General features: G+C 43.0%; 1 protein-coding gene across 10 annotated transcripts in view; it reads left to right on the top strand.

Moving 5' to 3' along the window:
* The window catches only part of DLEC1 (DLEC1 cilia and flagella associated protein), a 106,750-nt gene that overhangs the window by 6,159 nt on the left and 79,504 nt on the right, over positions 1-21,087 (top strand). For 9 of the 10 annotated variants that reach the window (XM_060307300.1, XM_060307299.1, XM_060307301.2 and 6 more), the window contains 2 exons: positions 6,353-6,874; positions 7,890-8,040. In XM_060307300.1, coding sequence (XP_060163283.1) covers positions 6,494-6,874; positions 7,890-8,040 — 532 coding nt within the window. In that variant the 5' untranslated portion in view covers positions 6,353-6,493. Of the gene's footprint in view, positions 1-6,352; positions 6,875-7,889; positions 8,041-21,087 lie in introns of those variants that run through there. The other variant, XM_060307306.1, reaches the window with a different exon arrangement.

The following is a 21,087-nucleotide window of genomic DNA, read 5'->3' as shown; positions in this document are numbered from 1 at the left end:
GAAACTCTGACACCAGCAATTGACTCCTTCATCTTAAGCATCATTCCTGTTTATTCACATCACCTCCCAGCTCTGAGCCCCGAGCTCGAAACCAGGGCATTACCTGATGCCGCTGGTGGGGGCTACAGCCTGGCTCTTCCTTTGCACACACCAAACCTGTCTCACGCAGGCCCTCTTCTGGCCTCTGGCCCAGGCAGAGGAGCTAAGGCCTTCTCCTGAGCCTGGGGTTGCTGGGCAGGATGGGCACGGCTGACTCAGAGTTGGCACATGCAGCCAAGTTCTGCCACAAAAGAGGGCTGGGCCACGCCCTGCTCAGAGAAACCAGGCTGCTGCTCTGACCTGTGGGTCAGCGGCTCCCCAGGACTCTCCTCTCCTCCCGCCTGCCCCTCCCTCTCTCTCACAGGCTGGGAGGTCATCTGCTTAATTACTTCTGCTGTGTGTAAGCCTGTGTGGTGTGTGTGACTGCGCCTGTGTGTTGAGGGGCTGGGAGGGCCTAGCAAAGGCTTTGCATTGAACCGCAGTTGCTGGATTCTGCTCCCTCTGCCCTTAAACAGCCAGGGCTCTCTGTGGGCCCATCCCTGGCCAGATGCCTAGATTACCCTCCTAAAACCCAGCTCTCAGTAAGTTAACCTCTGCAGGATTCCCTGAGATCCTGGTGACTCACTGGGCTTTCAGCAGGCACAGAGGGGCCACGCGTCCCCTTAGACGAGTTGTCTAATGGGGGGGGTTCAGGCGTCTCCGCACCCCCGGCTGACCATCCTGTCTCCAATGAGCATGTGGGGGGGGTGTGTGGGGAGGGGGTTCCTGGGATGACTGGAGACAGGTGAGACCTAGTGTCAGGGCTGGTGCCCACCTTAGGTCACTTCCCTTCGCCCCTCCACCCCTACCCTCTCTAGAGGCCTGGGGAGGGGGGAGGATCAACCCAAGAATGCCAACTTTCCAGCTGTGCTTCAGAGCCAGCCCTGCCCAATCCCTCCCCCAGAAAAGCAAACCTAGATGAGCTTGGGTCAGTGAGGTGTAGCTGCAGCAGAGAGAGCCGAGCGAGGGAGAGGGGAATGAGAGAGGCCAGAGAAGAAATGGGGCCCAAGTCCTGCTGGGCCTTCTAAGGGCTTCCACGTTCACTCTGGGGGAAATGGGGAGCACTTGAAAGGCTTCAAGTCAAGGAGGGACATGATCTGACTCATGGGTTGTTTTTTTATTTTTAATTTATTTTTATTTAAAAAAATTTTTATTGGAGTATAGTTGATTTACAATGTTGTGTCAGTTTCAGGCGTACAGCACAGCGAATCAGTTATACATATATATCTATCCACTCTTTTTTAGATTCTTTTCCCATATAGGTCGTTACAGAGTATTGAGTAGAGTTCCCTGTGCTATACAGTAGGTCCTTATTAGTTATCTGTTTTATATATAGTAGTGTGTATATGTCAATCCCAACCTCCCAATTTATCCCTCTCCCCACCTTTCCCCCCAGTAACCATAAGTTTGTTTTTTACATCTGTGATTCTATTTCTGTTTTGTAAATAAGTCCATTTGTACCATTTTTTTAGATTCCTTTTTTTGGTTATTTTTTTATTTTTATTTTTTTTTGGCCGTGCCGCATGTCTTGTGGGATCTTAGTTCCCACGACCAGGGATCGATTGGGCCCCCTGCAGTGGAAGTGCAGAATTCCTAATCGCTGGACCACCAGGGAATTCCCTGCTCTTGTTTTAAAAGAATCACTCTGGTTGCTGGAAGTGGGGGGTATCATGGAGGGACAGGGCTGAAGCAGGGAGTCCAAGGAAGGGGCTTTTGTAATAATTCAGGTGAGAGTGGACGGTGGGTCAGACCCTGGTGGTGGGAGTGGAGGTCATGAGAAGTGGGAGGATTCTGGATACATTTTGACTGGAGAGCCAGCAGGATTGACCAGTGGGGGCTGTGAAAGAAAGAGAAGAGTCAGAGGTGACTCTAGGTTTTTGGCCTGGACCACTGGAAGCAGGGGTTCCCAGAAGCAGAAATGGGGAAGGCTAAGGAAGAACGGGAGCTCTGTTGTGGACACATTATGTTTGAGGTGCCTTCAGACAGCTAAGCTGAGATGTCAAGTATTGATACAGGATGGATATACAAGTCTGGAGTTTTAAAGGAAGATGTGGGCTCGGGCTAAAATTTGGGATATGATTCAAAGCATGTTGAAAATGTCCGTAAGCCCTCACACAATGCTAGTGGGAGTCTACTCTGGGTTAATCGTTCTGCGAGGTAATTTGGCAATATCTCAAATATTAAAATGTACATATGCTTTGGCCAAGCAATTTTAATTCTATATCATCTATGTATTTTGTACAGAAACATTATACAAGTTGAAATTCACTAGCAGGGACCTGGTTAAATAACCTATGGTATTTCCATTACAGTGGGTTCTCCTGCATCTGTTAAACAAAAACAAAAACAAAACAAAACAAAACAAAATCAGTCCTCTTTGAGTTGCTGTGAAAAATAGCAAATTGTAGGATAATATATATAATGCATACTATAATACCACTGGCGCTTTTTAAAAATTAAAAAAACTTTGTAGATATTTGTATTTGTACAGGCAGAAACAATAGCTAGAAGGATATAGAAATAATCCAAGGAAAGAGATTGAGAGGAAGATACTTTTTATTTTTTATGTATTATTTGAATTTTTTACCATAATGATGTATAACTTTTGAAATTTAAAAGTAAAAAAAAATTTCTATTGAAGTATAGTTGATTTACAATGTTATGTTAATTTCTGCTGTACAGCAAATTAATTCAGTTATATGAATATATACATTCTTTTGTGTATTCTTTTCCATTATGGTTTATCACAGGTTATTGACTATAGTTCTCTATGCTATATAGTAGGACCTTGTTGTTTACCCATTCTTTTTTTTTTAATATTTATTATTATTTTTTTATTTGGTTGCACCGGGTCTTAGTTGCGGCAGGCGGGCTCCTTATTTGCGGCTCTCGGGCTCCTTCGTTGTGGCATGTGAACTCTCAGTTGCAGCATGCATGTGGGATCCAGTTCCCTGACCAGGGATCAAACCCAGGCCCCCTGCATTGGGAGCGCAGAGTCTTAACCACTGCGCCACCAGGGAAGTCCCTGTTTATCCATTCTATACATAATAGTTTGCATCTGCTAACCCCCTAACTCCCAATCCATCCCTCTCCTACCCCCACCCTTGGCAACCACAGGTCTGTTCTCTATGTCTGTGAGTCTGTTTCTGTTTCGGAGATAAGTTCATTTGTGTCATATTTTAGATTCCACATATAAGTGATATCATATGGTATTTGTCTTTCTCTTTCTGACTTTAAAAGTAAAAAAATTTAAAAGGCCAAAAATGTGTGTGGGAACCCAGAGATAAACAAAACTCAAATTCTGGTCGGCAGAACAGGTTATAAAATGAAGAAGGCAGCTCAGGAAATTCCCTTTATGCTGACAAAGTCCTCATAGGTGAGGGGACTGGCGTCCTTTGTTACTGGTGCCCGGTTGAAACCATTCATTTATTCAGTTAGTCACAGAGCAAACAGAAAGTGGTTGCTGGGCACAGTGGAATCAGGGATGAAACCAGCTTATCAGGCAGAGAGGTACCAGGAGAAGAGGGAGACGATGGTGGAGGTGGGGAAGCACAGAGGAAAGCGGGGAGCGAGGGAGGGGAGTGTGTCATTAAGAGGGAACGGGCAGCAGCAGATACTGCTGAAAAGTCAAGGAAGATGAGCGCAGAGGAGGAATTGGAGCTTTGCTGAAGACCTTGGCCTGGACAGAGCCGGGGGAGCTGAAGCCAGAAGGTGGGAGGGTCACAGAAAAAGGGGAGGCCTCTCCCAGGCTGGGCCAGACTCTCTGTGTCCTTCTCTGAGGCTGTTTGGAGGCAGGATGGAGAGGCCAAAGGTGATGGTGAGAATCCATTGTCCTGTCTTTCCCTAGGGCAGGGAAGGGGGCCAGGGAGTTTCCACAAGACCACCTGGTTTGGGCAGGCCCCGTCCTAACTCTAGAGCAATGGAGGCCCCCAGACTGTTCTACTAGCTCCTTCCTCCTCTATGGTGGGGGTGGGGTGGGTGGGCTCACATGCACGTGAGCAATTGGACAAACCAGCCCACTTGCCCAAGCTCCCTCTGCCTCCACCCCCACCCACGCTACCCATTAGTGCACACGCCGTTCAGCAATGCGAGGAAGGCCTTAAAGAAGTGGCCTGCACAGGTCCTGTCAATGGGCTCACAATGTCTGGGCAGGCACGGGGCATGTCACATTGACCTTGTGGCCTCCTCGCTCTGGAGAGGGTGTAGCTTGAGGAGAGTCAGATCAGGATCCTCTCAAGTACACAATGCAGAACAGGGGCCCTGGCTTCCCAGCCCTGAGGATGGAAGAGATACCGGAAAGTAGAGATGAGGGAGCCAGGCCCAACCACGAGAAGCGGAAGTGGCCCAGGTCTGCAGGCAAGCATCCTGGGCCTCATCTCAGGACGTGGGTTTCAGGCTGTAGGGCACACAGACTCACCCCAGCAGTAAAAAGAGGATGTTTATACCACCTGTGAGCAGAAGCCATGCTCTGGCAAGGATGGCAGTCACTGTGATGTCAAGCTGCTGCCTTGGACAAGTGCAGGCCTCTCCCCATCTCAGTGGATGATCTCATCAGCCACCTGATCCCACACACAGGATATGTGGCAGTCATTCTTGGCCCCTTTTCTCTCTCACTCCCATGATCCATCAGCGAGTCTTGTCAATTCTACCCTTTACCTCCGTCTCCAATCAATTCCTCTCACTTGAATCCCAGCGCCCTTCACCTCTTTCCTAACCCCTGCGCGAGTTTCCCAATTGAGCTCCCTGATGCCTCTTGCCTCCCCCCAGTCTGCTGTCTCACAGCAACGAGAGTGATCTCAGTAGAACATACAGCTGACCACAACACACCCAGCTTCAGACCTTGATGGCCCTCCTACTGTCCTCAGAATAAAGTTTAAATTCCTTAATGTTGCCTACAAACCCATTTATGATCTGGCCCTTGCCTAGCAGTTTCCTCAACTCCCTGAGTTCCACCCCTGAACTTCTTTCATTTCCTCCCATTTGCAGTGCTCTTTCCCAGTTTTAGCACAATGGGGTCCCTCTGCATGGAGTGCCCTTTTTCTTTCTCCCCTGGCTTACTCCTACTCATTCTTTTTTTTTTTTCACTTAAAAAATGGAAGTATAATTTATATACAGTAAAATTCACCCTTTATGGTGTACAGTTCTGTGAGTTTCGACAAATCCATACAGTTTTGTGACCACCACCACAATCAAGATGTAGAACAGTTCCATCACCCCAAGAAATTCCCTCTTGCTCCTTTGGAGCCAACACTAGCTCCCATCACCAGCTCCTGATAACCACTGATCTGTTTTCTGGTTTGCATTTTCTATAAACAGATATCCTCTAAATGGAATCATTCATTATGTATATGTAGCCCTTTGAGAATGGTTTCTTTTATCCAGCATAATGCATTTGACATTCATCTGTGCTGTCGTATCACTAGTCTGTTTCATCTTTATTGCTGCGAGTATGCTGTATATAGATGTACCACAATTTATTTATCTTTTTATCAGTAGAAAGGACATTTGGGTTTTTTCCAGTTTTTGGAGATGGTGAATAAAGCTGCTCATACAGGGCTTTGTAGGCACAAACATTCTCATTTCACTTGGAATAACACCTAGTTGTGGGCCTGATGTATGTGTTACTTTTTAAGAAACTGACAAACTGTTTTTCAAAGCTGCTATAATGGTTTGTATTCCTGTTGCGATACATGAGAAGTTGCTGTACATCCTTACCCGCACTCACGTGGTTCGTTCACCTGTTTGTTCGTTCATTCAACTTCTTGACATTCTACTAAGTGTGTAGTGGTATTGCACTGTAGTTTTAATTTCCACTTCCTTAATGGCTAATGACGGTGAGTCTATTCATTCTTCTAAACCTCTGCTTGGTCTTCACTTCTGCCCAAAACCCACTGTACTCGCTTTCTTTGTAGACTGGTTAAGTTCCTGTCCTTTGTGGTTCCATGACAACAAACAGTTTCTCCACCTTGACCGTAGCCCACTAAACTGCAGTTGTTTTCCTGTTGTCGCCTTGCTCAACACTCTGGTCACACACACACACACACACACACACACACACACACACACGGTTGTGAGCTCCGCCTTCCTTTGGTATCTCTAGCTTCTAGCACAGACTTGAAACAGAATCTTTATACAATAAATATTAAATGAACGAATTAATAAATGCTGAACAAATTAGAGAATAGGCAGATGAAAGTAAGTAGGAAGAAGCTTTGGCAATGAGACGGGCCTGGCTGTGCCAATTAACTCTTTCTCTGTCGGTCCCCACGCTAAGGTCCTCCTCTCCGTAAAGGCAACACTGCCGTGCGAACGTTTACGAGGATGACGACTCGACAGCGCCCTTTAACAGACGCAAAGCGGAAGAGGTGGGCCGGAAGTGGAAGTGCGGCAGGGAGTTAGCGGCGTCTCAGTTGCCATGGAGACTGGAAGGGGAGAGCAGCAGTCCGCAGAGTCTGAGTCCTACGCCTTCGCTGAGGCGACGTGGACGCCAACTCCGCGTCCGACCCGGATCCGCAGCCCCAGCCAGTCCTCCCTCGCCTACTCCGAGTCTTTCTACCAGCCAGGTAGTCGGCCCCGCCGCGTTTCGCCGCTCACGCTCCGGCCGCTCCCCGAGCCGCACCTGCTGCGCCTGCGCCCCACCTCGCCGCGCACCCAAGACATCTCTTACTTGCTCACCGGCGTCTTTCAAAACTTGTATACCGCCGAGGTGATTGGCGAGGAGGTGAGTGCGAGTTTGATCAAGGCCCGCGGCAGCGAGGATGCTCGGCACGAGGAGTTCGTGGACCAGCTTCAGCAGGTAACACGGCCCCGGCGTCCCGCGCGCTTCTCCGCGTGCTCACCCGACGCGCGGCGGCGTCACCGCGTCTGCGGCCGTGCGGGCGACCCAGGGCGCGACTCAGCCACTCGACAAGAGTCAGCCCCTGTTGGGTGCCAGGCACTGGGGATGCAGATGGAAAAGAGCAGACCAAGTCCATGCCGCCGTATATCCGACATTCTAGTGGGAGGACATTCTACACACGCGCTTAGGCGAATACACACATAACGGCATATATCTCTAGCACCTATCTTTATTTCCCTACACGCATACACACGTTATATATTACACATATAAATGAAACGACGAGGGCAGAAAGCTGAATAGTTGTTCCCCGGAGAGGATAAAGTCACGTCCGCTTTGGGGTGCCTGCCCTTGTGTCACAAACCACAATCTTAATCGAGGCATTCATGCCCAGATTTTAGGAAGCATGCCCAGGCTCTAACAGCAACTCTGCTTCCTTAATCTGTATAAGGAGGAAAGTAGCTGACTTGAGTCCTCTCTGCTGAGGCTGACTGCTAAGCAGGCCATACTGCCCACAGCCCCCTTCAAGGAGTCTCAGCTGTGTGCTTTCAAGCAGCTGAGATCAACTCTGAAGGGGCTGACAGCTGGAGGCTCTCAGCTCACTATGCTCCCTGCAGCCAGGTAGCAAGTCCTTCCTTGAAGGGGGTCTGGGTGACACAACCCTTTGTCTGCCACAGGTGGTGTGTTAACTCATATTTGGTATTTCAGAGGTTAGATGGCAGCTCTCTTTACTGTGAAGCCAGTAGTCAGGAGATGGGGTTTCAGACTTGGTGCCGTAATTGACTTTACTATGAAAGCTTTAAGCCACTTCCTTCTGTGGGTCTCGGAGTTCAGATCTGTCTAGTTAGACCAGATGGTCTCTGCAGTTCTGTGACTGTTCTGTGCTTCACGGGAAGCCCTGATGCTGGGGTGGGATTCAATAAAGCTGTGTGATCTCACCATATTTCTGTGCATCTGATCACCCACCTGCCAGATTCGGGAGCTCTATAAGCAGCGGCTGGATGAAGTTGAAATGTTGGAGAGACATATCATTCAGGCCCGCGCACGGGCCCTTGCGGAGAAAGAGCGGGCCATGCACCAGGCCGAAGTACAGGTCCTTGAGCCGTTCATCAAGATGCCTCCAGGTGTGTATGATGCGCTCCTCTATGCCCTTCACCCTGACTCCCCAGTTGTTAATGTATTACTGTGTTCGCTTCATTACCTCTCTAGTCTTTTTCTGAACATCTGGAGAGTGAGTTGCAGATATGTTGTTTCATTACCGCAGAACACTCCATTGTGCATGTCTCCAAAACAGGGACACTCGCCTACATAACCAGCACACAACCCCCTAAGCCAGGAAATCAGCAATGGTGCAGCGTTAACCTCCACTTCCCAGATGGCATGCAGGTTTCACCTGCTGTCCCACAGTGTCCCTTGGTCTAGGATCCTGTCTAGGAAGTCATGTTACATGTTATTGTCATGTCTCATTTTCAGAATTTTCATTTGGCACAGTTCTTTGAACTTTTCCTGTCTTTCATGTTCTTGACTGTTGGGTTTTTCCTCAATTTTTAAAAACTGTGGTAAACTACACATAACATAAAATTTACCCTCTTAACCATTTTTAAGCATACAGTTCAGTGGTATTAAATACGTTCATAATCTTGTACAAACATCATCACCATCCATCTCCATAACTTTTCATCTTGTAAAACTGAAACTCTATGCCCATGAAACAATAACTTCCCATTCCCTGCCTTGCCCCAGCCCCTGGCAACCACCATTCTACTTTCTGTCTCTGTAAAAATTTTTTTTAAGTTACTATTTCTGACCATTTATTTAATTTAATTAATTTATTTATTTACTTTTGGCTGCGTTGGGTCTTTGTTGCTGCACGCAGGCTTTCTCTAGTTTTGGCGAGCGGGAGCTACTCCTCGTTGCGGTGCACGGGCTTCTCATTGCGGTGGCTTTCTCGTTATGGAGCATGGGCCCTAGGCGTGCGGGCTTCTGTAGTTGTGGCGCACAGGCTTCGGTAGTTGTGGCTCACCAGCTCTAGAGCGCAGGCTCAGTAGTTGTAGTGCATGGTCTTAGTTGCTCCGCGGCATTTGGGATCTTCCTGGACCAGGGCTCGAACCCGTGTCCCCTGCATTGGCAGGCGGATTCTTATCCACTGCACCACCAGGGAAGTCCCTATAATTGTTTTTCTTAATTTAAGATTTTTTTCTGATGTGGACCATTTTTAAAGTCTTTATTGAATTTTTTACAATATTGCTTCTGTGTTATGTCTTGGTTATTTGGCCTAGAGGCATATGGGATCTCAGCTCCCTGACCAGGGATCAAACCTGCACGCCCTGCATTGGAAGGTGAAGTCTTAACCACTGGACTGCCAGGGAAGTCCCTTGTCTCTATAATTTTGACTACTCTAAGTACCTCATATAAGTGAAATCATACAGTATTTGTCTTTTTGCAACTGGCTTATTTCACTTAGCATAATGTCCTCAGGGTTCATCCATGTTGTAGCCTATGTCAGAATTTCCTTCCTTATAGGCTGAATAATACTCCATTGTAGGTACATACCACATTTTGCTTTTCCATTCATCAGCTGATGAACTCTTGGGTTGCTTCCTGGTGTTAGCTGTTCTGAATAATGCTGCTCTGAACATGGTCATACAAATATCTCTTTGAGACCCTGCTTTCAGTTCTTTGGGGTTTATACCCAGAAGTGGAATTGCTAGATCTTATAGTAGTTCTATTTTTAATATTTTGAGGAATCACCGTACTGTTTTCCACAGTGCCTGTGTCATTTTTACATGCCCACCAACAGTGCTCGAGGATTCCCATTTCTCTACATCCTCACCAACTCTATTTTCTGGTTTTTCAGTGTGTGGTTTTTGTTTTTTGTTTTTGAGTGTAGCCATCCCGATGGGTGTGAGGTGATAGTTCACTGTGGCTTTGATTGCATTTCCCTGATTATTAGTGATGTTGAGTGTCTTTTCATATGCTTATTTGCCATTTGTGTATCTTCTTTGGAGAAATATCTTCTCAAGCCCATTTTTAAAAAAATTTTACTGGGGTATAGTTGATTTACAATGTTGTATTAGTTTTAAGTGTACAACAAAATGAATCTGTTATACAAATACATATATCCACTCTTTTGTAGAATCTTTTCCCATATAGGCCATTACAGAGTATTAGTAGAGTTCCCCGTGCTATACAGTAGGTCCTTATTAGTTATCTATTTTATATATAGTAGTGTGTATATGTCAATCCCAATCTCCCACTTTATCCCTCTCCCCTTACCCCCCAGTAACCATAAGTTTATTTCCTATATTTATAACTCTATTTCTGTTTGGTAGATAGGTTCATTTGTAATCTTCTTTTAGATTCCACTTATAAATGATGTCATATGATATTTGTCTTTCTCTTTATGACTTACTTCACTCAGTATGACAGTCTCTAGGTCCATCCATGTTGCTGCAAATAGCATTATTTTGTCCTTTTTTATGCCTGAGTAATATTCCATTGTATATATGTACCACATCTTCTTTATCCATTCCTCTGTTAATGGACATTTAGGTTGCTTCCATGTCCTGGCTACTATAAATAGAGCTGCAGTGAACATTGGGTGTGCGTATATTTTCGAATTATGGTCTTCTCTGGATATATGCCCAGGAGTGGGATTGCTGGATCATATGGTCGCTCTATTTTTAGTTTTTTAAGGAATTTCCATACTGTTCTCCATGTGGCTGTACCAGTTTACATTCCCACTAACAGTGTAGGAGGGTTCCCTTTTCTCTACACCCTCTCCAGCATTTATTGTTTGTAGATTTTTTGATGATGGCCATTCTGACCAGCGTGAGGTGATACTTCATTATAGTTTTGATTTGTATTTCTCTAATAGTTAGTGATGTTGAGCACCTTTTCATGTGCTTTTTAAGCATCTGTATATTTTCTTTGGAGAAATGTCTGTTTAGATGTCCCACCCTTTTTTTTTTTTTTTGGTACACGGGGCTTTCACTGCCAAGGCCTCTCCTGTTGCGGAGCACAGGCTCTGGACGCGCAGGCTCAGTGGCCATGGCTCACGGGCCCAGCCACTCTGCGGCATGTGGGATCCTCCCAGACCGGGGCACGAACCCGTGTACCCTGCATCGGCAGGCGGACTCCCATCCACTGCGCCACTAGGGAAGCCCCCACCCATTTTTTGATTGGGTTGTTTGCTTTTTTTGATATTGAGCTGCATAAACTGTTTGTATATTTTGGAGATTAATCCCTTGGCAGTTGCTTCATTTGAAAATATTTTCTCCCATTCTGAGGGTTGTCTTTGTTTTGTTTATGGTTTCTTCCTTTGCTGTGCAAAAGCTTCTAAGTTTAATTAGGTCCCATTTGTTTATTTTTGTTTTTATTTTCATTACTCTAGGAGGTGGATCAAAAAGATCTTGCTGCGATTTGTGTCAAAGAGTGTTCTATGTTTTCCTCTAAGAGTTTATAGTATCTGGCCTTACATTTAGGTCTTTAACCCATTTTGAGTTTATTTTTGTGTATGGTGTTAGGGTGTGTTCTAATTTCATTCTTTTACATGTAGCTGTCCATTTTTCCCAGCACCATTTATTGAAAAGACTGTCTTTTCTCCATTGTATATTCTTGCCTCCTTTGTCCTAGATTAGATGACCATAGTTGCGTGGGTTTATCTCTGGATTTTCTATCCTGTTCCATTGATCTGTATTTGTTTTTGTGCCAGTACCATACTGCTTTGATGACTGTGGCTTGGTAGTATAGTCTGAAGTCAGGGAGCCTGATTCCTCCAGCTCCATTTTTCTTTCTCAAGATTGCTTTGACTATTCATGGTCTTTTGTGTTTCCATACAAATTGGAAAGGTTTTTGTTCTAATTCTGTGAAAAATGCTGTTGGCAATTTGATAGGGATTGCATTGAATCTGTAGATTGATTTGGGTAGTATAGTCATTTTGACAATATTGATTCCTCCAATCCAAGAACATGGTATATCTCTCCATCTTTGTGTCATCTTAATTTGTTTCATCAGTATCTAATAGTTTTCTGAGTATAGTTCTTTTGCCTCCTTAGGTAGGTTTATTCCTAGGTATTTTATTCTTTTTTTTTTGGCTGTGTCTGGGTCTTCATTGCTGTGCATGGGCTTTCTCTAGTAGCAGCAAGCAGGGGCTACTCTTCATTGCAGTGCACAGGCTTCTCATTGTGGTGGCTTCTTTTGTTGCAGAGCACAGGCTCTAGGTGTGAGGGCTTCAGTAGTTGCAGCACGTGGGCTCAGTAGTTGCGGCACATGGGCCCTAGATTGTACAGGCTTCAGTAGTTGTGGTGCATGGGCTCTAGAGGGCAGGCTCAGTAGTCGTGGCACACAAGTTTAGTTGCTCTGCAGCATGTGGGATCTTCCTGGACCAGGGATCAAACCTGTGTCCCCTGCATTGGCAGGCATAATCTTAACCACTGTACCACCAGGGAAGGCCCATATTCAAGCCCATTTTTAATCGATTGTTTTGTTGTTGTTGAGTTTTAGGAATTCTCTATATATCCTCATTATTAATCCCTTATCAGATACATGATTTGCAAATATTTTCTCTCGTTCTGTGGGTTGCATTTTTACTCTGTTGGTAGTGTCTTTTGATGCACAATTTTTATTTTTCATGAAGTCCAGTTTGTCTATTTTTATTTTGTTGCCTGTGCCTTTGGTGTCATATCCAAGAAATCATTGCCAGATACAGTGAAATCACTGCCAAATCCAATGTTGTGAAGTGTTGGCCTTGTATTTTCTCCTAAGAGTTTTATTGTTTTAGGTCTTGCATTTAGGTCTTTAATTAATTTTGAGTTAATTTTTTGTATATAGTATTACAAAAGCGTCCAACTTCATTCTTTTGTGCGAAGATATCCAGTTTTCCTAGCATTGCTTATTGAAAAGACCGTCCTTTCTCTATTGAATGGTCTTGACACTGTTGTCAAAAATCATTTGACCGTATGTATGAGAGTTTATTTCTGGGCTTTCTGTTCTATTCCATTGATTTCTATGTCCATCTTTATGCCAGTACTATGTTGTTCTTATTATTGTAGCTTTCTTATAAGCTTTGAAATTAGGAATTGTGAATCCTCCAGCTTTGTTCTTTTTCAAGATTGTTTTTTGGCTGTTGTTTTTGGCTGTTTGTTCCTTGAGATTCCATAATGAATTTTGGGGTGGGTTTTACTCTTTCTGTAACAAAAAAACATCCTTGGGATTTTGATAGAGATTTCATTGAATCTGTGTATTGATTTGGATAGTATTGACATTTTAACAATATTAAGTCTTCTAATCCATGAACATCTAATGTGTTTCCATTTATTTATGTCTTCTTTCATTTTTTTCAGCAATGTTTTGTACTTTGTATTATACAAGTCTTTGATCTCCTTGGTTAACTCTCAAGTATTTTATTCTTTTTGATGCTCTTATAAATGGGATTTTCATAATTTCCTTTTCAGATTGTTCATTTTTAGCATATGGAAATGCATCTGATTTTTGTGTGTTGACTTTATGTACTACTTAGCTGAATTCACTTGTTAGTTCTGACAAGTTTTTTTTGTGTGTGAAATCTTTAGGGTTTTCTATATATAAGATCATATCTGCAAACAGTAATAATTTTGCTTCTTCCTTTCTAGTTTGGATGCCTTTTATTTCTTTTTCTTGCCTAATTGCTCTGATTAGAACTTCCAGTACTGTGGTGGCTAGAAATGGTGAAAGCAGACATTCTTGCCTTATTCCTGATCGTAGAGGAAAAGCTTTAAGTCTTTCACCACTGAGTGTGATGTTTGCTGTGGGTTTTCATCTATGCTTTTCATTATGTTGAAATAGTTTCCTTTTATTCTAGTTTTTTAGTGTTTTTTAAATCATGAAAGGGTGCTGAATTTTTTCAGAAAATTTTCTGCATCAGTTGAGATGATCATGTGATTTTTCCCCTTTCATTCTGTTGATGTGGTGTATTACATTGATTAATTTTTGTATTTTGAACCATCCTTGCATTCCAGGAATAGATCTCACTTGGTCATGATGAACTATCCTTTCAATATGCTACTGAATTCAGTTTGCTAGTATTTTGTGAGGATTTTTGGATCAGTATTCATAAGGGATATAGTTTTCTTGTAGTGTCTTTGTCTGTTTTTATATCAGGGTAATGCTGGCCTCTTGAATGAGGTAAGAAGTGTTCCCTCCTTTTCAGTTTTTTGTGAAAATTTTGAGGATTGGTATTAGTTCTTTAAATGTTTAGTAGAACTCACCAGTGAAGCCATCGGTTCAGGGCTTTTCTTTGTTGGGAAATTTTTGTTTTATTATTGATTCAGTCCCTTTACTAGTTATAAGTCAACTCAGATTTTCTGTTTTTTCATGATTTAGTCTTGGTAGGCTTAGTGTTTCTGGGAATTTGTCCATTTTTATCTAGGTTATCCAGTGTGTTAGTGTACAGTTCCTGGTATTCACTTATAATCCTTTTTATTTCTGTAGAATCAGTAGTAATATCCCCACTTTCATTTCTGATTTTAGTCTTTTGAGTCTTCTCTCTTTTTTCTTAGTTGATGTAGCTAAAGGGTTGTCAATTTTGTTGATCTTTTCAAAGAACCAACTTTTGGGTTCATTGATTTTCTCTATTGTTTTTCTGTTCTCTACTTTGTTAATCTGTGCTCTAATCTTTATTATTTCCTTCCTTCTTTCTGATAGCTTTAGGTTTAGTTTGTTCTTTTTCTAGTTCCTTAAGTCCTAAAGTTAGGTTACTGATCTAAGATCTTTCTTGTTTTATGTAAGTGTTTATAGCTCTAAAATTCCTCCTTAGCACCGCTTTTGTGGTGTCCCATAAGTTTTGGTATGTTGTGTTTTCATTTTCATTTGTCTCTAAGTATTTTCTAATTTTATTTGTGATTTCTTCTTAGGTTCATTGGCTGTTCAAAAATGTGTTGCTTGAAGTTTGGGGACAGGTTTGGTTTTTTAATTTTCCAACCGAGAGGCAAGTTGATCTTACATAAAGCACTACAGCACGTAGTAACCATGTGATTTTGAGCAAACCACATGATTTTTCTAGGTCTGTTTTCTCACCTACAAAATAAGGAGGTTGGACTGTCAGGGTGATGGGTGAATTCAGGGTGAATGATAGTTGATCCTTGCTTTCATCACTTTCTAGCTCATCACCGTGCCTTTTTTCTTTCCTAAGAAAGATGTCACACCCCTTTCCTCTTCTCTTCTATTGTCCCTCCCTCCTTCCCTATCAAGGTACAGGCAGAGCTGGAGATTAGGCTGAGATCCAGAGTTTCCTAGAGAGTAACAGAGTGGCTTAGAAAGGGAAACCTGACTCTGGCCTCTTAATCCTGCATTTGGTGACTAAGGGGACTTAGGATGGTGACACGTCTCTTGCTGGGAACATACATTTAGCCAGTTTTCATAGTGCCTAGAATGTGTATGTCTATTTGTACACGATTGTCTTTTCCTATTTTGGAGTGGTCAGACATTTTATTTTTGTTCAGAATTATCAAGTTTTAGACAAACTTGCAAAACTGTGCTTTTATTAAGTGACTTTTTTGAATAAACTCTTTGGTATTCTGGAAAAAAAAAAGTGTGTTGCCTATTTTCTACAATTTAGTGAATTTTCCAGTTTTGTTTCTTTTTCTTTTCTTTTTTGTTTTGTGGTACGCGGGCCTCTCACTGTTGTGGCCTCTCCCATTGCGGAGCACAGGCTTACGACGCGCAGGCTCAGCGGCCATGGCTCATGGGCCCAGCCGCTCTGCGGCACGTGGGATCTTCCCGGACTAGGGCACGAACCCGTGTCCCCTGCATCGGCAGGTGGACTCTCAACCACTGCGCCAACAGGGAAGCCCCCAGTTTTCTTTCTGTTACTGATTTCTAAGTTTACCCCATTTTGGTTGGAGAGTATATATTGTATGATATCTGTCTTTTCAAATCTATTGAGACTTAATTTATTGCCTAACATGGTCTGAGAAATGTCTCACGTGCACTCGACAAGAATGTGTATGCTGCTGTTGTTTGGTAGAGTGTTCTATATGTGTCTATTAGATCTAGTTATTCTATTGGGTTAAGTCCTCTTTTCCTCACTTATCTTTTGTCTGGTTGGTCTATTACGATAAATGGGTATTGCAGTTTCCAACTATTATTGTAGAACTGTCTATTTATCCCTTCAAATCTGTCAATTTTTGCTTCATTATTTAAAAAAATTTTTTTTTTTATTTTTTTGCGGTACGCGGGCCTCTCACTGTTGTGGCCTCTCCCGTTATGGAGCACAGGCTCCGGACGCGCAGGCTCAGCAGCAGCAATGGCTCACGGGCCCAGCCGCTCTGCGGCATGTGGGATCTTCCCGGACCAGGGCACGAACCCGTGTCCCCTGCATCGGCAGGCGGACTCTCAACCACTGCGCCACCAGGGAAGCCCCATTTTTTAAAAAATTAATTTATTTATTTTTGGCTGCATTGGGTCTTCGTTGCTGTGCACGGGCTTTCTCTAGTTGCGGCAAGCGGGGGCTACTCTTCGTCACGGTGCGCAGGCTTGTCATTGCAGCGGCTTCTCTTGTTGTGGAGCATGGGCTCTAGGCACGTGAGCTTCAGTAGTTGTGGCTCGTGGGCTCTAGAGCGTAGGCTCAGTAGTTGTGGCGCATGGACTTAGTTGCTCCGCAGCATGTGAGATCTTCTTCGATCAGGGCTCTTACCCATGTCCCCCGCATTGGCAGGTGGATTCTTAACTGCTGCACCACCAGGGAAGCCGCTTCATTATTTTGATGGTCTGCCATTAGGTGTGTAAATGTTTATACTTATTGTATCTTCTTGCTCTGTTGAATCTTTTATTACTATATAATGTCCTTCCTTGTTTCTTGTAATTTTTTTAAAATAAATTTATTTACTTATTTTTGGCTGCATTGGGTCTTCGTTGCTGTGTGTGGGCTTTCTTTAGTTGCGTTGAGTGGGAGCTACTCTTTGTTGCGGTGTGTGGGCTTCTCATTGCGGTGGCTTCTCTTGTTGTGGAGCATGGGCTCTAGGCATGTGAGCTTCCACAGTTGTGGCACATGGGCTCAGTAGTGGTGGTTTGCAGGCTCTAGGGCACAGGCTCAGTAGTTGTGGCGCATGGGCTTAGTTGCTCTGCGGCATGTGGGATCTTCCCAGACCAGGGCTCGAACCCGTGTCTCCTGCATTGGCAGGTGGATTCTTAACCACTGCACCACCACAGAAGCCCCTTGTAACCTACTTTGATTTAAAGTTTACTTTGTCTGATATTAGTATAGCCACTTCTGTCCTCTTTTTTTAAAAAAAATATATTTATTTATTTATTTTTATTTTTGGCTGCACTGGGTCTTCGTTGCTGCCCATGGGCTTTCTCTAGTTGCAGAGAGCGGGGGCTACTCTTCGTTGTGGTGTGTGGGCTTCTCATTGCGGTGGCTTCGCTTGTTGCGGAGCACGGGCTCTAGGTGCACAGGCTTCAGTAGTTTTGGCACGCGGGCTCTAGAGCGCAGGCTCAGTAGCTGTGGCGCACGGGCTTAGTTGCTCCACGGCATGTGGGATCTTCCCGGACCAGGGCTTGAACCTGTGTCCCCTTCATTGGCAGGATTCGTAACCACTGCGCCACCAGGGAGGTCCCTGTTCTCTTCTGGTTACTATTTGCATGGAATATCTTTTTTCATCTTTTTACTTTCAATCTATTTGAGTCTTTGGATCTAAAATGAGTCTCTTGTAGACAGCATCTATTTGGATCATGTGTTTTTACCTATTCTGCCAATCTCTGTCTTTTGACTGGAGAGTTTAATCCATGTACATTTAAAGTAATTACTGATAAGGAGGAATTTCTGTTACTTTGCTGTTTTTTTTCTATATGCCATGTACCTCTTTTGTCCCTCATCTCCTGCATTACTGTCTTCTTTTGTATTTAGTCAATTTTTGTAGTGAAATGTTTAAATTCCTTTCTCATTTCCTTTTGGGTATATTCTATAGCTTTTTTCTTTGTAGTTACCATAGGGATGACATTTAACAACCAAAAATTATAACACTCTAATTTGAATTTATACCAGCTTAACTTCAATAACATACAAAACTCTTGTTTCTTTACATCTCCATCCCCACCCCTTTTGGTTGTTGGTGTCAGAATATTACATCTTTATACATTGTGTGCCCAGAAATACCAACTAATGCATTAGTCTCTTAAATTATGTAGAAAACAAGACATGAAGTTACAAACCTAAGTTACTATAATACTAGCTTTTATAATAATCAGCTTTATGTAATACTAGGTTTTTATAATACTAGCTTTTATTTTTACCTTTGTTTTTTTCCTTTAAATGTATAATATTAGTCTCTTAAATCATGTAGAAAACGTTTATGATTGTCCATGTATTTCCTTTGTTGAGATCTTTATCTCTCCATGTGTCTAGGAGTTACCGTCTAGCGTCCTTTCATTTCACGTTGCAGGACTCCCTTGAGCATTGCAGGGCAAGTTTAGTGGTAACAAATACCCTCAGCTTTTGTTTATCAGGAAATGTCTTAATTTCTCCCTCACTTTTGAAGGACAGTTTTACTGGATATAGGATTCTTGGTTAACAGTTTTTCCTTTTAGCACTTTGAATATATTGGCCCACTGCCTCCTGGCTTCCATAATTTCTGATGAGAAATCTGCTGATAGCCTTATTGAGGATCCCTTGTATGTGACAAGTCACTTCTCTCTTGCTACTTTCAAGATGCTCTCTTTGTCTTTCAAATGTTTGATTATAACATGTAACATGAGTGTCTTTGAGTTCTTATAGTTGGTTGAGCTTCTCAGATGTTTATATTCATGTATTTCATCAAATTTGGGAAGTTTTCAGCTGTTATTTTTTCAGATATTCTCTCTGCCCCTTTTTCTCTCTTCTCCTTCTAGGACTCCCGCAATGCGTGTTGTTCACTTTCTGGTGTCCCACAGCTTCCTTAAGCTGTCTTTACTTTTCTTCAATCTTTTTTCCCTTCTGTTCCTCAGACTCGATAATTTCTATTTTTCTATCTGAAAGTTCACTGATTCTCTCTTCTGCCTGCTCAAATCTGCTTTTGAATCCCTTTGATAGTGAATTTTTCATTTCAGTTAGTGTCCTTTTCAGGTCCAACATTTCTTTTTAGTTTCTTTATACATTTTCTGTCTCTTTATTGATATTTATATTTTTTGGTACATCATCTTCTTGAGTTTCTCCACATGTTCTTTTAGTTCTGTGAGCATCTTTAAGACAGTTGTTCTAAAGCCTTTGTCTAGTATGTCTGCAATCAGGTCTTTTTCAAGGACAGTTTCTGTTGATTTAATTTTTTCCTTTGAACATGGCATACTTTCTTGTTTCTCTGTATGTTTTTGATTTGTTGTTGTTGTTATTAGAAACTGGACATTGAATCTAATAGTGTTGTAACTCTGGAAATCAGATTCTCTCCCTGCCGCAGAGTTTGCTGTTTTTTGTAATTGTTTTTTTGGTTTTCTTTTTTTTTAATTATTGTAGGCTGTCTGCGCTGAGGGTCAGCCTGAGATGTAATCTTAAGGTCTTCTAGGTCTTTTCTGAACCCTTCTCTGGGTATATGTGGTCATGTTCTAATATTCCCCTGATCTACAGTTGTTTTTGAATGACGTAGTCTTTAACATCTGGCTTCCAAAAGGGGGAAAAGAGAAAGAGGAAGGGGGGCGTGCTGGCCCTTTAAATTCCCTGGAAGTCGGCTGATGTTAAGGCTTTCCATTAACACTGCAACCACAGAGGAAGGTAATGCTGGGCCTCTATGTCGAGGCAAACCCTCCCCCAGCTTTATTAATCTTCAAGCAAGTTCCCTATCAGCCACTTTCCTGAAAATCCCAGCAACAAAGCTGCCCTCACACCCCTGATCAACCAGCGAAGCCATTCACCACTACTGTCCAGAACTCCATGTATACTCGACCCCAGGCCACTTCTGCCATACAAAGTGAACAATTAGGTGTGACGCTCAAGGCTCTAGCCTGGGAAGGATTTCCCTACATGGTTTCTTTTAGGGCCACGCCTGAGTAAGGCTGTGATACAGCAGCAGCCCATTTACAGCTAACCTCAGTGTATCATGCTGACGCATCTCTGGACCAGACTGGGTTGCTTTTTCACTTTGATTTACAGAGAATTTAGAATGTACACCTAAGTAAATAGAATAATATATGAACTCCCATTTACCCCTAACTCAGGCTTAACACATGGCCATTTCTGTCCCACTCATTACCCCCTCATGATATTTTAAACAAGTTGCATACATTATATAATTCCACTGTAAATATTTTATTATGTATCACTAAAAGATAAGAAATGCTTTTGAAAAATAATGACATTATTATTACACTTGAAAATAGCAGTAATACCTTAATATCAAATATCCAGGAAGTGTTCAAAATCAGACCTGAGTTTTTGTTCCTGTCAGTTGATCTTTGAAAGTTTCCCATGAAGCCATAGATATGAGTTGAGGGAAAAGCACAGGAGCAAAGGACATAGACAGTCTGGACCACCAGTTGATGTAATTAGCATGTGTCTTTTGGACCTGCTCAGGCCTGATCCCAAATATGCCATTTTCCCATTGTACAATGGATTGCTCCTGTGCCCTCCCAGTCTTATGACTCAGTGGATCTGATAATACCCAGTCAAGATGAGTAGCTCTGGATGAATAGTCACTCGATGTCCCATAGTCAGTGCTGGGTCTATGCTCAAGCCCTATAGCCCATTTTTCAAATGATGAGTCATTCTTTTTCACAGTAGGCAGAGTTTTGCTCCAGAACCCTGAGTCTGTGTTACAGCTCTACTACTGGGGCTTTCTAGAGACTCTCTACAATATTCTAATCCACCGTAGATACCTTTGGATTCGTTGCATTTTTGTGTGTCATGTGGCTTTAATGGCAGGACAGCCTCAGTCATAGCCTGGACCTGCCATAGAGCTCTCGCTTGCTTTGAACCCCACTCAAAACTGGTAGCCCTTCAGGTCACCTAATAAATGGTTTGGAGCAATATTCGCATGTGTGGAATATGCTGCCTCCAAAATCTAAAGAGTTCTGCCAATTACCACTCTTCTTAGTGGTAGGGGATACAAAATGCAGCTAGTCGTCCTTTACTTCAGAGAAGATGTTCTGGCATGCCATGTATTTATTTAATTAATGAATAAATTTATTATTTAGGGATTTAAATTTAAATTCAGGGATTTATTGGATCC

The sequence above is a fragment of the Globicephala melas genome, chromosome 11 (genome assembly GCF_963455315.2).
Source record: "Globicephala melas chromosome 11, mGloMel1.2, whole genome shotgun sequence".
NCBI classification, from domain to species: domain Eukaryota; kingdom Metazoa; phylum Chordata; class Mammalia; order Artiodactyla; family Delphinidae; genus Globicephala; species Globicephala melas.
Note: the sequence above shows the minus strand (reverse complement) of the source record. Positions and strands in the feature narration are given on the sequence as shown.